This window comes from Haplochromis burtoni, unplaced genomic scaffold (assembly GCF_018398535.1).
Source record: "Haplochromis burtoni strain Fernald_Lab_line unplaced genomic scaffold, NCSU_Asbu1 Contig_93, whole genome shotgun sequence".
Classification (NCBI taxonomy): domain Eukaryota; kingdom Metazoa; phylum Chordata; class Actinopteri; order Cichliformes; family Cichlidae; genus Haplochromis; species Haplochromis burtoni.
This window is the reverse complement of record NW_024582454.1, coordinates 1,742,871-1,758,599: the sequence shown is the minus strand read 5'-3', so window position 1 is coordinate 1,758,599 and position 15,729 is coordinate 1,742,871. Positions and strand designations below refer to the sequence as shown.

Sequence of the window (15,729 nt, the reverse complement as noted above, 5' to 3'; positions counted from 1 at the left end):
AGTACACATATGAAAACAACGTCACAAGTGATGTTGGAATGGAGGAGTTTTATTGGTCTGATTATGTGCTACAATAACACACGGATTTCACATTCCAGCAATCAACTAACATAATTAATCTCAATGTGTGTGTCAAATATCACACAAATGATTAACTAAAGCAGACCTATTATATTTTTCCACATTCGTTTTCTCATATATGTGCTGTAACAGTTTAGGTTATTCATTCTAACCCACCTGCTGTTCAAATCTTGTGTTTGTGAGGGACAGCCAATTAGTTGGCTTGAAATGAGGAGTTAAAAGTGGTCGAATCAGTAACGAGACGGAAATTAGCATAACAGGTCCACTTTAAGCAAAATGCTCTCGTATCAAATGTCTTAAATATTGTTTCTTAATAAAATAAAATACCATAAACTTCAGCACACCTTTAAATTGGAGATGCTTGAATATCACACTTCATTCACTCGTCACACACTTATCTGTATGTAAACACTTATATATATATATTTTGCAACAGATAAACACCACACTGTATTGTAGAAAGCTTGACATTTAAACTCTTTGTTTGATTAGACCAGCAAATCAAAGAAGCCGAGGATACAATCTCAGTGCAAGAACGAGTTGAAATATAAACTATTTTTTTACTTTCAACAAACATGTTTGTAGCATCTGGATGAGGTTTCCCGTACAGCTTTTTTATACAAACACATTGATGAAAAGGCTATCACATATTATTAGCCTGTTATTTTTGTTTTTGGCTCTGTGTATGTGTCAGATGCGCGTGGTCAGAGCAAAAAGCTTTTGGTTAGAATGAAGTCACATGGGATGTAGATTAATAGCAGATAAAAGCAAACCTTATCACAGTGCAAGTCAAAATACTTTCTTAAACGTATTCTTAAATCTAAATCAAGCCTAACTTCTTAAATTTAGACTTGTGTATTTAGTGAATTTGTTTATACTCGTTTCACTTCGGCTGTGTTTGTTTTATATTGCTCTTATTTGTCTCACATTTAAGGTGAGACTTTTGATATTGTCTGCACTTATACACAATGTTCTCTTCCACTGAAGTGTTTTTGAAGATACACAGCAGGTAAAATGAGTTTCACTCGTATAAAATGGTTTCTGTGCACAAGACCAAACAAAGTCTTATTGTTAGGCTCCAATAATAATTGACAAGCTTGTAAATCCAACCCAAACACAGGTCTGGAAATAATTAAGGTTGTCTGGCTTCAAAGTAAACGCTGGATGTCACAGATTCATCAGACCATAATCTAGTAATGCAGGAGCAATGTTGAAAAAATGTTTGTACTTTTACTCATCATTTTAGATGAATTCCACTGCAGGTTCTTTATTAACTAATACCCAATCAATAGAAAGAAAACGGTAGTGTCAGCCTCATCAGAGCATCAAAGTTCAACAGATTTAATAGCAGAAGAAGCTGGAATGCAACAAGATTCGTGTAACAACAAGACCCAGTGCGTTAGATTAAGCTCTTAGCTTGAGCTAATGAGCACTCGTGATCCGAGAACCCAGATCCACTCTGGAATGCATCTCATCAATCCGTACTGCGAAGACAAAAAGAGAAGAGAACAGGATATGGAAAAAGTATTTAATGTTTTCAATTCTGGTTTCACAAAAGCTTTAACAGTATCAGAGATCATCTCACTCAGAGTAATATACTTCACATTTTTTACATTTTCTGTGATGCTGTCAAAATAAAAACTGATGACATGACTTCATTTCAACTGACCTGCAGGGTATGAGGCCAATATCCTGTGGTCCTGTTTGAGACTCCCAGAGTGGAGATGGCATGGCGAGCATAAACTTCTGGCTTTGGTACAAACCAGCCTTCTCTTCGTGATGGTGATGAAGATGATGATGATGGCTGCTGCTCACTTGAGGCTATCTAAATGGACATGGACAAAGATGAAGTTAAGCAGCTTGATTTCATCGATCTCCCTAGTTTGATAGCCAATTTCATACATGATGTGCAAACACGACAAGCCACACATTAGCATCTATCAGAGTAATAGCAGTGGGGATCGTGGATCCAGCCAGACTTTTGCTGCCAGATTTCAGGTCTTACAGAACAGCTACTGTTAAGATATTTACCTGGAAGGGGAGCAGACTCTGAATGAATATGCCTTTGCTGCTGTACTCAAGGTGAAGAGCTCTTGACAAATGATCCAGGTATCCCTGAAATGTCAGAGGAAAGGTTGCTGTTGTCAGGAAAAAATAATGTTGTTGTGACTGGGACTATAGCCAGCACACAGACGAAATGGAGATGACAGTTCAAAAACCTACATAATTTACTTTAAAGAGCGGCTTACTCTGCTGATTCTCAAACCTTTTTCTGGCTGACACTACTTTACATACTAAAAAAAAAGTTACATTTTTAATCAATCATTAACAATCAATCAAGGTTCAAAACTGAAAACAGAAGACTAAAACTTATTTTGCATAAATCCTGTTTGTTCAGCTTAGTTTTACAACATATTTTCCACCAGCAGTGGATCTACTTGCCACAAATCAAGAACTAATACTTTAAGGGGATAGTAGTAACAACAGATCTTCAAATTGATCAGAGACATCAATGTGCTCTTCATCATATTACAAAGGATCTATACAGGCTATAGATATGTTTTACTGGCACGTCTCCATGCCTGCAGACTGTAATAGTGATTTGTCTCACAGTGGAGGCGGTGAGCGTCACTCTTCCAAGAAGAGGTCTGCAGCAGGCACCCGATGATATATTGACCACGGCACCTCTGCTGCGATCCACCATCCCCGGCAGAACCAATCGGGTCATCAGAGTAGTGACTGCAATGTTCCTGTTCACCAAATCCAAGAGGTGCTGTTCGGGCACTTCAATCAGGCTCTGGGGTGAAGCCAAAGATTCATCGACACAGTTTACCAGGAAGCCAATATCTTTACCCCTCAATGCTTCTTTGATGGGCTTGCAGGCCACTTGGTCCAGGGAGAAGTCAGCTGAGACCACAACAGTTTCCACTCCATAATTCTGGGAGAGGTATGCACTCATGTCTCTAACAGAGGAGGGGTCCCGAGTGACAAAGATGATGCTGATGGCATGCCTGGCCAGCTCCTCTGCGTATGCTTTGGCTACAGGCTCCGATGCACCTGACAAGAGAGATGACAAAGTCATGCCAGAGAGAACAAAAATGTTTGCAGCAACATTATAGACATTGAACCAGTTACAGTGCTGTGAAAAAGGATTTGTCCCCTTCCTGATTACTAAGCTTTTTGCAAATGTTGTCACATTTAAATGTTTCATCATCATCCATCCATCCATCCATCCATCCATCCATTCGCTTCCGCTTATCCTTTTCAGGGTCGCGGGGGGCGCTGGAGCCCATCCCAGCTGTCATAGGGCGAAAGGCGGGTTTCATCATCATACAAATTTTAATATTAGAGAAAGATAACCAAAGTAAATTTAAAATGCAGCCTTTAAAAGATGATTTAGGACATTCTGCTTACTCTATTATGTTCTCTACCAGAAAATCTTGAAGTAAAATATCTGGTCATCAGTTCGTACCCTGAAGCTCAAGCACACTTGGGTTATACAGCAGAACAATGATCCAAAACACCAGCAAGTCCACCCCATAAAGGTTTTGAAAGGGCCTAGTCAAAGTCCGGATTTAAATGCGGAGGGGGGGCACAACCAGTTATTGGGTTTAAGGGCCAATTTTCTTTTTCACAAAACGCAAGGTAGGTTTGGATAGCTTGTCTCCCATTCATACATGCAACCATGATTTAAAAACTGCATTCTGTATATACTCCTGTTGACTTTGGCTATTGTTAATGAAATAGATTCATGAAATATGAATTTAATGAAATAGAGTTTACTTCAATTATGATATAACAGAAATTAACTCTGCTGCGGCCCATCCTTACCATAAACGACAGCCCAGTCACCATATCTCTGGGTCAGCTTCTTACTTGGGATCAATCTGGGCAGAAAATGCACCCTAACCAACGTGCAGCAGTCGCTCAGCAGGATCACTGCCCTGCTGGCCGTGTACAGAGCACCGACCAGCGCCAGGGTTTCAAAGTAAGAGTTGCACGTACGAGAAATTTCTCTGTACAAAAACTGAAAGCTGTCAACCGCCGCCATATCCCACGCTGGAGTTGATGATATAATTTGCTAACTAAAGCTTATTCGGTGATATAACGCTGGGACCTGTACGTGAATAGGTTAACGAATACTTCAGACGTGTAAATGGAAGCTACAACTAACCCCACATAGTAAAATTACTAATAAAAGCTGTAAGAATTCTCGTTTAAGAAGCAGGTATGTCTCCTCTGCTACACCCGGTGAAAGCAGCAAAACATTGGGTCACGTGACGGTGTAGAACAGCAGTGCTGCATTCAAAACCGTAACAAAAAATCCGTCTAAATACTTTTACCTCATGTTGAATGATTTTTAAATATATTCAATACGGTTGAAATATTCTTTAATTATCACATGACAAACAATAAAAGCAAGTATAAACTCTAAAATTAATCCAAAGACATCTTAAATATCCAGATTTTCATTATGAATGCCAAATTCCGATTATCGTGGAGATACCATATGGGGGTCTCCCACAATGCACCACAGTTAACACTGGACGTTTCCATAGAGATACAGTTGTGGATGGCAAAGCGCTAGCTCGATGAAGCTCTTTTATATGCACAAAGACAAGGTGACTGATTTAAAAAAAACTCTGTGCGTGATGGTTTTCGTTTGCCTTCGTTGCTTTTTAGTCCAGCTTCCGTTTTAGTTTAATTTTGGCACTTTTGTTTTTCAGCTAGCAGTGTTTCAATAATGGCAGCGTCAAGCTAACAAGAGAAGGGACACATTCATTGTTGTTAGCAGCAGAATTAAACCTTTAGATTGCAGGACAAAATCAAACTGATTGTAGCGTTATTTTACATTTAATCACACATTTACGTGGTGTACACTGTCATCATTGCTGTGATCGGCTGTTTTTCCAGATAGGTAGCCAATTTTCAAACCTGTTGGTGATGAAATTTTTTCCTCCTCACTAAATGAAACCGAGAAGGGGAAAATGATAAAGGATGTACGTTTTAGTAACATGCTGGAGGTAGAAATATACACATAAGCACGTTTTGGTTCGTCTGTTGTTAAGTAACTTAATCTGTTATCTTACAGAGTATTAGTTTATATAGTTTCCTGTTATTTTTTGCCATTGGATGAGCAAATGTGTATTTTATGCTTTAGTGAATGGAAAGAAAAATGCCTCCTTTAGTCTCTTAGAAATCCCTCTGAATTAAAACCTTTTGTTTTTGACACAGCAGTAGCAGAGATGTCTGAGTTTGCTGAGGATGAGGTGGAGTTGCAGTCCTTGGTTAAGCAGTTTCTGAGAAGCATCAGTGACAAGATCTCTAGTGCTCCTTCACCTGAATGTGCTGAAGAGATCCTTCTTCACCTAGAGGAGACTGACAAGAACTTTCACAAGTGAGTCCATCATCAAACACCATAGCATTAAATGTAATGACTGGATCTAATAAAATAGGCTTTGTTATGTTTCTATGGGTATGTGTTCTTTGTGTTGTTTTTAGTATATATTTACAGTATAGGTGTGACTTGGTTACTTCTCTTCTTTCAGTTATGAGTTTGTGAAGTACCTCCGTCAATATGTGGAGAACGCTTTAGGATCTGTGGTTGAAGAGGAAACAAACAACTTGACCAGAGAAGATGGACAACATGCAATTGGCTCGGGACACGACACTCTGATTCACGCAGTGACACAAAGGACTAGATACTCAGCTGAGTGAGTGTCTCTGAATATCTTTAGCATCTTTTTCTATTGGCCCATATTCATCATGTTTATTGTGTTTCAAACCTACTTCATTGACCCTCCATACTTACTTTCGGATATGCTGGAAAACTCCAGAACTCAACCTTCTTACTAAAAAGAATTTCAAATGCAAAACTTTGTTTTTTCTTTTGGCTGCACCTTTTAGGGTCGCCACAGAAAATCTGCCTCCATCTCACCGTATCACTTCCCTGATACCAGCTATCTACAGGGAGTGCAGAATTATTAGGCAAATGAGTATTTTGTCCACATCATCCTCTTCATGCATGTTGTCTTACTCCAAGCTGTATAGGATCGAAAGCCTACTACCAATTAAGCATATTAGGTGATGTGCATCTCTGTAATGAGAAGGGGTGTGGTCTAATGACATCAACACCCTATATCAGGTGTGCATAATTATTAGGCAACGTCCTTTCCTTTGGCAAAATGGGTCAAAAGAAGGACTTGACAGGCTCAGAAAAGTCAAAAATAGTGAGATATCTTGCAGAGGGATGCAGCAGTCTCAAAATTGCAAAGCTTCTGAAGCGTGATCATCGAACAATCAAGCGTTTCATTCAAAATAGTCAACAGGGTCGCAAGAAGCGTGTGGAAAAACCAAGGCGCAAAATAACTGCCCATGAACTGAGAAAAGTCAAGCGTGCAGCTGCCAAGATGCCACTTGCCACCAGTTTGGCCATATTTCAGAGCTGCAACATCACTGGAGTGCCCAAAAGCACAAGGTGTGCAATACTCAGAGACATGGCCAAGGTAAGAAAGGCTGAAAGACGACCACCACTGAACAAGACACACAAGCTGAAACGTCAAGACTGGGCCAAGAAATATCTCAAGACTGGTTTTTCTAAGGTTTTATGGACTGATGAAATGAGAGTGAGTCTTGATGGGCCAGATGGATGGGCCCGTGGCTGGATTGGTAAAGGGCAGAGAGCTCCAGTCCGACTCAGACGCCAGCAAGGTGGAGGTGGAGTACTGGTTTGGGCTGGTATCATCAAAGATGAGCTTGTGGGGCCTTTTCGGGTTGAGGATGGAGTCAAGCTCAACTCCCAGTCCTACTGCCAGTTTCTGGAAGACACCTTCTTCAAGCAGTGGTACAGGAAGAAGTCTGCATCCTTCAAGAAAAACATGATTTTCATGCAGGACGATGCTCCATCACACGCGTCCAAGTACTCCACAGCGTGGCTGGCAAGAAAGGGTATAAAAGAAGAAAAACTAATGACATGGCCTCCTTGTTCACCTGATCTGAACCCCATTGAGAACCTGTGGTCCATCATCAAATGTGAGATTTACAAGGAGGGAAAACAGTACACCTCTCTGAACAGTGTCTGGGAGGCTGTGGTTGCTGCTGCACGCAATGTTGATGGTGAACAGATCAAAACACTGACAGAATCCATGGATGGCAGGCTTTTGAGTGTCCTTGCAAAGAAAGGTGGCTATATTGGTCGCTGATTTGTTTTTGTTTTGTTTTTGAATGTCAGAAATGTATATTTGTGAATGTGGAGATGTTATATTGGTTTCACTGGTAAAAATAAATAATTGAAATGGGTATATATTTGTTTTTTGTTAAGTTGCCTAATAATTATGCACAGTAATAGTCACCTAGCACACACAGATATCCCCCTAAAATAGCTAAAACTAAAAACAAACTATTATTACTATTTATTACAATCATAACGAAGAAGACCGGTGGACGGAAAAGGAAAAGACGAAAGAAGTTGAGGAGAACGTTATGGAGAAGGATAGGGAGAGAAAAAATGAGGAGAGAGAGAAAAAACGCTGAGAATCTGCTTCAAGACCTGGTGAGGGAAAAAAGTAACACAGCAGAGAAACCACATCAACAGCTAACATATGCATAAATAACAGTAAATAATGAATAATACATTTTACTGAACAGCACACAGTACTAATAATACAAGATATTTTTAGAGGCAGCAGCCAACTACAATAGTGTGTCTGTGAGTATCTGTTTGTACACCTCTGTGCGTGAGCACGCTTGTGTTCAAAAGGTGTCTTCATGGAAATGTCTAGTGTTTGTGTGGGACACCACAGCCCTGCCCCCCAAGAATCACCAATGCATCAGTGGGTGGGGGCACCAGCCACTGGCAGGGCATGTGGCAGGGCAAAATAGGCCCCCACACCTGACCTGATACACAAACTAACAGGCACACGCAGACACAAGTATGAATTCACTAACATGGAGACACGCTGAAAAAATGAATGCAGTACACACACTCCCCATACACACTTTATACTCTCAGGTCCAGGCACCAATGCCTAAAGAGGGGCAATCAGCCCCTAAACACACGAGATGGTCCCTTTCACTCTTTTCTGCTTTAACTGAGCACTTTTTAATCGTTATCACACACACACACACGCAGAAATCTTTCTAACATTTGCACACACACTCTGATGGAAGCGTATAGGCAGGCGATCAAGCTAGCAGCCTCCATATTTGCATGTGACTCACTTTACCTCCTGAGCCACAACTACCACACACACATGCGCTCAGCTCCATCTCAGCTGTCCAGCCTCAGCTGTCCTGTCGATGACCTTCACTCTGTCACCTCTAGCTCCACCTCCTGACTTTTCTCTTAGCTACCCTTTCTAATCTGAGCAACATAAGTGGTCTTACTGCCATCTCATACTCTAAACCTACCTTTTTATTAAGGCTGCTACCTTAATTCTCTTCTCCACCTACTCCACCTTACCTGCACACTCTCTCCTTACCTTTTTTTGTGCACTCCCCATTGATTTGGATCATAACCCCATCTCTAGTACCTCTATTCCTTGCATCACCATTCACCTTTCCATTTGCCTCACTCGCTCACACATTTTTTTTCTGTCTTGATACCGCTGACTTTCATTCCTCTTCTTTCTACTGCACATCTCCATGTCTGTAGGCTCTCCTCTACCTGCTCCCCACTCTCAATACAGATCACAATGTTGTCTGCGAGCAACACAGTCCACAGAGACTCCTGCCCAACCTCATCTGTAAACCTGTCCATCACCACAAACAAGAAGAGGCTCTAGTACAAATCTGTGTCCTACATTTTCATATAAAGCTGCCACCGGTGTTTTTGTACACAGGGGACATTTTGGCACTTCAAAAGAGGTTTTAGTGAGATTCAAAAGATAAATGTTAAGAACTGAAAGTGGAAAATGGGACTTAAGAACCTCTGCACATGTCCTTAATAGGAATTTGTCAAATTTGTACAAGCAAATACTTGACTTTCTGCTCTTAGCTCATTTCTCATCCACAGTCTCTATATTTTACACTGAATAAGCCAACTAAACTCCACTGTTTTGAACCTGTCAGTGACATCTTGGGTTTACTGTTTAGAGCCTGGGTGTACCGAACTCTCATGGTGACTTTAAGTAGCAGTTGGATTTAGTTAGTTGTATTTAATTTCAGTTTTAAGAGAACTTACTGTCATGTGTAGCCATCTCCCATAATCCCATTCTTAGCCAAAACCCTGGATTAATGTTCTTTAATAAGAAGCTATCCAAGGCCATCAAATGTATTTGTGGTATTAAAGTTAAGTTGTCAGTTGGCGGTTATTTTAAAAAGTGGATAAATCTCATTTGTATTTACAGTATATTTCTTTCTTTTTTTCCATATTGGATAACTGCACCATCCAATCTCAGCGCTGAATTTCCCCGCTTTCAGCTATAAATTGATGCAGTAATTACCTTTCACTTGAGTTTCATATGAAGCAATGTTTAGGCTTGCTGTGACTCATGCAATCATATTGGTTGACCTAGTTTAGCTCATTCACTTTCTCTCTTTATGACAGGTACCAGCAGATGATACACACCTTAAAAAACACCATGATAACAGTTGTGGAGTCTTTAAAAAACAAGTCTGAGGAGGACCAGCTGAGAAAGGAGGAGACGCACCAAGAGAAGCAGCATAGGCAGTCCAACATCCAGTTCACTGACAACTGCTCTGACAGTGGCTCGTCCTTCAGTCGGGTTAGAGAAAACTGCTTACAAATGATGCCAATAAACGCTTGTTTTATTAATTTTTTGCCTTTATGTTGTATTCTGGCCCCAATTTCTGGATGACATTAATTGCACAAGTTTCTTTCTTTCCATGATACATGGAACGGAGGTGAAAATCAATCTTTAGACATAGAGTGAAGCTGTTTTGAGAGATATTTTCTTTTTGCTTTTTGGTGAGTAATGACGCTTTCCCCCCCATTTCCTGTCTTTTTTTCATTCCCAGAGTTATGGATTCTTTAGACAAGAGCAGCTGCAAATTTTGGCTGAAAAGCTTGACTCCAGCAAGCCCAAAGAGGTAAACAGCTTAGACATATCTTTTGGTTTTTCTTTAGGTCACTGGAGGATTCTGTAGCACAAATCCATCTTTCCCAGTTAGATGATCAGGTCTCTTCAAAGAGTTGCAGGCAAGAGCAAGAAAAATGTCCCTTTAATCTTTCCGTAGATTTCTAATCAGGGTTTTTTTCTTTGTCTTAATCTTTTAACTTGACATTATCTTCACATTTATCCATGTTGGAAAAACTGGAGATGGTCTTGTTTAATTTTGCACTTAAACTGATTTTGAATCAGTTTGAGTGAAACGGTCGCTTTTTGTTGGCACAGTTAGCACTTGCAAGTAGGGTTGCAAGTAGACATTGGTTTGTGTAAAGGGTTAACCAGCTAAAAGGTTACGAACCACTCCTCGGCATAATTGGCAGTGTAGTCCAGGTGCTTGATGTGAGTCTCTGTGTAGGTGCGTTGGGAGGCTCTGAAGGTCCTCTGCCGTGCTCCTACATCTGATGTGCTTAGCTGTGAGAGCTGGAGCAGCCTGCGTCTGAACCTCTGCGTAGCTCTGAGCGAGCCGGATCCCGACCTCAGCGTGAGTCCTGAGCAGCCTCATCTGCACACTGCAGTAAAATAAGTAGCATTAATCATTTATTCATTAATAAATAAATCAATAATAACCATGTTGTTGTTATTAACGATTTTATGCTTTATAATTGAACATTGAAAAACCTGTTCCTCATTCCACGGATCCTTAATCTTCTTTCTGTTCTTCTCACTGAATTTTCTTATCATTTAGAACGTAGGTATCATTGATTGGTTATATAAATGGCTGTGAATGTACGTTCACGTGTGTCATCTCACCTCTGTCAGGATAATGCGCTGCGATTCTTTGCTAAAAGCCTCTCATCCTCCCCTCTGAATGTGACACGAGAAATTTACACAAGCCTGGGTAGGTAACTCTCAATGGACCCTTCTGGGTTTTAATGTAGTGTGCTGGACTGTTGTGTTTGAATTAAACAAAGATGTTTTTTAAAAAGTAAAATTAAAAAAAAGTATATCTTAAAGGGTCACTTGTTTATGTACAGAGCAAATGAAAAGCAGCTTGTTATTCAGTGACACATGGGAAGTAGTTTTGGTTTTATGTTTAGATGGAAGGAGATGTTTGGTTTGTGGATTTTATGGGACGAGGTTACTTTCAGGAAATTTCCAAGCAGAAAATGCAACTGTACTAATGTGATCCATGTTACTTACTGTATCTTTGAGTGGTTGTAGCTCACTGCTATACATCCAAAATCCATATTATCTTGTGTGGCTTGTAATAAGAATTTGCCTTTGAATGTGCAGCTAAATCTGTGGAGTCAAGTTTTCTGTCCCATAAGCTGAGCTTTCCAAGTGGCTCAGCTACCATTGACATTAACAGGCCTGAGATCAGTCATCTCCTGAAGCAGGTACAGCAACTTTTCTACAAGAGCTTCTTAACTATATCATGGTAAAAATAAAGTGCACACACTGTTTTTCTCTCTGTGTGTCTTGTTTCAGATTCGACTGATGAATGATTTTCAAAAGGAGGTGACTAACTTCTGGATACGTCATCCAGAGAAGTAAGTTGTCTTTATCTTGTTTCTTGATTGTGTGCCCAACCATCACGGACTATCCAGATGCTACTTTTCAAATCTGATGTATAAAAAAAAGAACACTTCGTACATTTTTAAATGATTCATTTTAAGAGGGTGTGAAATTTGACCCACAAATACATATCACTTAATATACGTAATTATTTATAGAATGATGGAACGGACTGTGAACTTATTTTGTGTTTTTGTTTCTCGACCTTGCTTATAGATACATGGAAGAAGTTATAGAAAACACCTTTTCCCTGCTGTCCTTCCATCGCGAACATGGCTCACCAGGAACTGAGAGAGTCCTGGAACCAGTTCACTTACTGGCTTTACTGGATGTAAAAGCCACTTGGTTTAAAAAGTGGATGGTGTGTATGCCCACAGTTTCAGATTTACACAGACTGAATTTTTGTATGAACCGCTGTGTTCGTGTATTGCATTTTAATGTTTTGATCTCCATCCTCTCTTGTTTATATTGCACTCTGTAACGTATATTTTTTCTGGTTTTCTCCTGGCCTCTGCCTCCCTCTCAGCATGGCTACTACAGCAGGGCTGTGATTCTCAGACTCCTGGAGAGAAAATACAAGTCTGTGGTGAGTGGTTTACTCAATAATAAGGATCTTTCACTGCTTTGTACTTCTGAAAGGTCTGAGACAAGAGGGGAGCAAATGAACATCAAAAGGATTAACCCGAGTCAATACTGGATATTTGAGGACAGTACAGATAGATATTATTAGGGATTTTTTTTTTTTTTAAAAAGTCAATATCAAGATATTCTCTCTCACATGCTTTCTGTCCATATATATGCATATAGTTGGAGCTAAATTAAAAGGGAATATATTACCATCTGCTAAGCTGTGATACTGCTCTCTGTGCTTCAAATGATACCGAGTGCTCTGTAAACACTGCTGGACAAAATATGTCTTTACAACATTTCTAACTGACCCTCACATATTTCTTTGCTTTGTGGTTGAATAAAATACATTTTTTTTCTGTTGGTGCATATTTGACAACAAAAATCCTGAAATTATTATATCTGTGAGATAGTGGCTGATAGTATCAGGCAAACATTATATTGGCCTGGTTCTTGGGTCATCCAAAAGGCATCAAAACTTGCATCTAAAACAGACATTGTGCTCATGAGAAAGCAAAGCTGTGATTGGACCAGAGGAAACTGGTGAACTGATGAAAATCTTGGTTTTTCCCAAACAAATCCATTTACCTGCAGAGCCCAAGGGTGACCTGTTTCCATATTGAAATGCTGTAGTCAGCCTCCAAAAGTTGATTCTGTTCATCTGGACGTAGCGTTTTCAGTGGGAGAAACGTTTCGCCACTCATCCAAGTGACTTGCTCATTCTCAGCTGACTGCAGGTTTTCCCAATCTTATAAACAGCACATTTGCATAATGACAGAAAATGCTTCTGGTTTGGTTTTTGGGCCTTATTGAGAACCTTCTCCTAAATTCTACCTTTACTAAGATGTAAACTTGTTGAAAAGCTAAAGAGATTGTCCAAAAGACTGGCTGTATCTAACTGCTTCTGACACCTCCTATGAAAATGGTCCTGTTTGTGTCATTTTGTGGGGTGCAGGTGTAAATCACAGCCAAACAGTTCAGTGTACTGGTCTTTTAGAAAAAAGGGCACAGAACAGGAGTGGCACTTTGACATTCAAGAATTGGTCTTTTTTTTTGAGCTCAAACCTCCCTTTTAACTGTTACAGTGACTTTAGAAGAGTTACTGTGGAATCGCCGCTGAAACTTTCTCTAAAGAAACTGCCAATATCTCTCTGAAACACTGTAAGCCTAAACTGCTCTTGCATCGCAGGGCATTAAAATTCCCCACAGTGCTTGGATTTAGATTAAAAGCATGGCTTCTAGTCTTAAATCTCTTGACTGGATAAGAGGAGGTTGCACTGAGATTCTGACTGAATTTTTAAGTAATTGTTCAGTTTTTGGCCTGTTTATGACAGTAGTCTACAAATTTGGCAATGCACATTAGCCGTCGTCATTTTATTCAGCTAATTTAACATGCTTAGCATCCGAAGCAACATGCATTATATCTTTTCTTTCACAGGCTGTAGCAGCTCTTCAGCAGTGCATCAAGTACAATGAGTCCTGTGAACGTTTCACAAATGAGACAACTGAGTCAGGGGAGCAGCGGAGCATTGGTAAGTTAAAAAAAAACAACCACTCCCTAATCTCATTATTTCTTCATCAGGTTTGTGTACTCTCTCAGGCATATTCAAATACCAAACTTCACTCTGGGCCTCTCCCTGTGTGCTAAGCATCAGCACATTTGCAGTAATGCTGATTTAATGTGTCTTGTGAAACAAACCAAAAAATAAAACTCTCAGAGTGAACTACTGTGAAAGTCTAATGAGAAAGTAATGCTTCATTTGAAGCCTTTGAGTGTTCGTACCTAGACTTTGCCATCATTTATTCAGCTTCTTTTATGCACAGACATTAAAACATAGGTGGACAGAGGAAAAATGGTGGAAAGGACAAATTATAACACTGACAAATTGGCATAGCAACACTTCAGGATTACATTACATATTACATGACGCAGTCCAACACATTGTTCTCAACAATGTGTACAAACAAGAGGCAATACTGGAGATTATCGACAGCCCTTTGCATCACCATTAAGTGTTTTTTTTTTTTTCTCAAATTTTAGGAATGAATTCCTTCTAAGTTTTTTATGAAATTATCTGTTTGTGTCAAGTATTTGATAAATTAAAAATAACATGGTAATTATAGAGTAACATGGACATGGTGCATATCCATTTGCAAAGCTACGTGCTAAAATGGAATAAACCAGAATGAATACAGGTGCAGATGGGGCATAAGGGAATGCAAGTGGAGCCTGTTATCTCCTGTAAGCCAGCTGGCTCCTTGAGACTGAACATTGTGACCTTGTCTTGGATAAGTTGCGATATGCCAGTTCCCTCGCCACTGATATAGTCCTCATAAAAGACATAGTTTTTCTCCGAGCTGTGCCTCTTCTGGCTTTCTGCTCTCTAGAGACACTGCAAGCCTGACACATTTTTTCACCTGTCAGTCTCATTGTAATTCTGAGGCCTTTGATATGAACAGTGTGAAAACTGTGTCCATCTCAATGCTGCCACATTTTTTTTCACATTGTTTTCTTCTCTTTTTCTCATTTTAGTTCCTTAAATCATCTGTTACAATATCAGTAATATATTGTAACAATGTATCACTTTGATTTTTCTCTTAATGTTTCAGGTTTGGTACAGAGGAGTGTTTATTCTGGAAAAGAGCTCGAGTATTGCTGCTTTGTTCACTCTCTGTGTGTCCTAGGGAAGCTCATCATCTACACGAATGGAAAAAAGCTCTTTCCCATCAAAATAAGGAAATACAAAGGTTTGATGGTGCAGGATTATGTTACATAACTCAACATGTCGTCTGTTGTATCATCTTGACACTGATCTTGAGAGTTTATTGCCATGTACAGATCGTCATATCTCCTTTAGTAGATGTAATCTTTATAGTGCAGGACTGTGTCTGATCAGCATGTATAATCCTCCCTCGAACAGAGATTTTAGCCCTCCACCCCACTGTAATTACTAATAAAGTTACATAATAGTTACATTTCACTTAGTCAGTTGATTAAAGCAGACTCATCATCTGACTTTCCTGAACTGTAATTGATTTACTAATTAATAACTCCTCTCAGGACATTCGTGTACAGTTAAATCACCCCTGTTTTGTAATTTTATCCAACATAGGTTACACAACTAGGGTGTTGACCAGCAACTCATGGATAATGACCACATCTTCAAGTGTTGACCTGGATACCCTATCTGTTTGTGTGTTATAGTTTATCACCTCCTAAAGCTTTCACTGCAGTTTTTTAAAAACATGTACTATGACATTTTAAAATCTAAGTGCGGTATTCTACCAGGATTTTTTATTTTTGTATTTTTGTGAGAGCACCACTGACGCCAGGTGTTCACATATGTAGCTGTCTGGAGTTTGGAGTTCAGTATAA

General features: G+C 39.7%; 2 protein-coding genes across 4 annotated transcripts in view; one reads left to right on the top strand and one right to left on the bottom strand.

The window, feature by feature from the left end:
* Nucleotides 1-28: 28 nt before the first annotated feature.
* On the bottom strand, nt 29-4,362 carry hsdl1 (hydroxysteroid dehydrogenase like 1). The gene is made up of 5 exons (XM_005930474.3): nt 3,913-4,362; nt 2,693-3,138; nt 2,113-2,196; nt 1,751-1,906; nt 29-1,565 (listed from the first exon to the last, which is right to left on the bottom strand). Exons 1-5 carry the CDS (start codon nt 4,130-4,132, stop codon nt 1,494-1,496), a joined length of 978 nt encoding a protein of 325 aa, XP_005930536.1. The 5' UTR covers nt 4,133-4,362; the 3' UTR covers nt 29-1,493.
* A 256-nt stretch (nt 4,363-4,618) lies between these two features.
* Nucleotides 4,619-15,729, top strand: part of tbc1d32 (TBC1 domain family, member 32) — an 89,915-nt gene continuing 78,804 nt past the window's right edge. For 2 of the 3 annotated variants that reach the window (XM_042222738.1, XM_042222736.1), the window contains exons 1-13: nt 4,619-4,703; nt 5,317-5,479; nt 5,631-5,795; nt 9,629-9,806; nt 10,060-10,131; nt 10,567-10,692; nt 10,971-11,049; nt 11,445-11,548; nt 11,640-11,701; nt 11,943-12,087; nt 12,253-12,312; nt 13,792-13,885; nt 14,964-15,101. In XM_042222738.1, the coding sequence (XP_042078672.1) occupies nt 5,328-5,479; nt 5,631-5,795; nt 9,629-9,806; nt 10,060-10,131; nt 10,567-10,692; nt 10,971-11,049; nt 11,445-11,548; nt 11,640-11,701; nt 11,943-12,087; nt 12,253-12,312; nt 13,792-13,885; nt 14,964-15,101 (1,375 nt within the window). In that variant the 5' untranslated portion in view covers nt 4,619-4,703; nt 5,317-5,327. The remainder of the gene's footprint in view (nt 4,704-5,316; nt 5,480-5,630; nt 5,796-9,628; nt 9,807-10,059; nt 10,132-10,566; nt 10,693-10,970; nt 11,050-11,444; nt 11,549-11,639; nt 11,702-11,942; nt 12,088-12,252; nt 12,313-13,791; nt 13,886-14,963; nt 15,102-15,729) is intronic. The other variant, XM_042222737.1, reaches the window with a different exon arrangement.

What these genes read in the sequence shown, in the direction of transcription:
- hsdl1 (XM_005930474.3), bottom strand. Translation starts at nt 4,132, where the DNA reads ATGGCGGCGGTTGACAGCTTTCAGTTTTTGTACAGAGAAATTTCTCGT. An exon ending in TGACGCTCACCGCCTCCACT is followed by an intron (nt 2,197 to 2,692) that starts GTGAGACAAATC and finishes CTGACATTTCAG; the next exon opens with GGATACCTGGATCATTTGTC. An exon ending in AGAGTCTGCTCCCCTTCCAG is followed by an intron (nt 1,907 to 2,112) that starts GTAAATATCTTA and finishes ATGTCCATTTAG; the next exon opens with ATAGCCTCAAGTGAGCAGCA.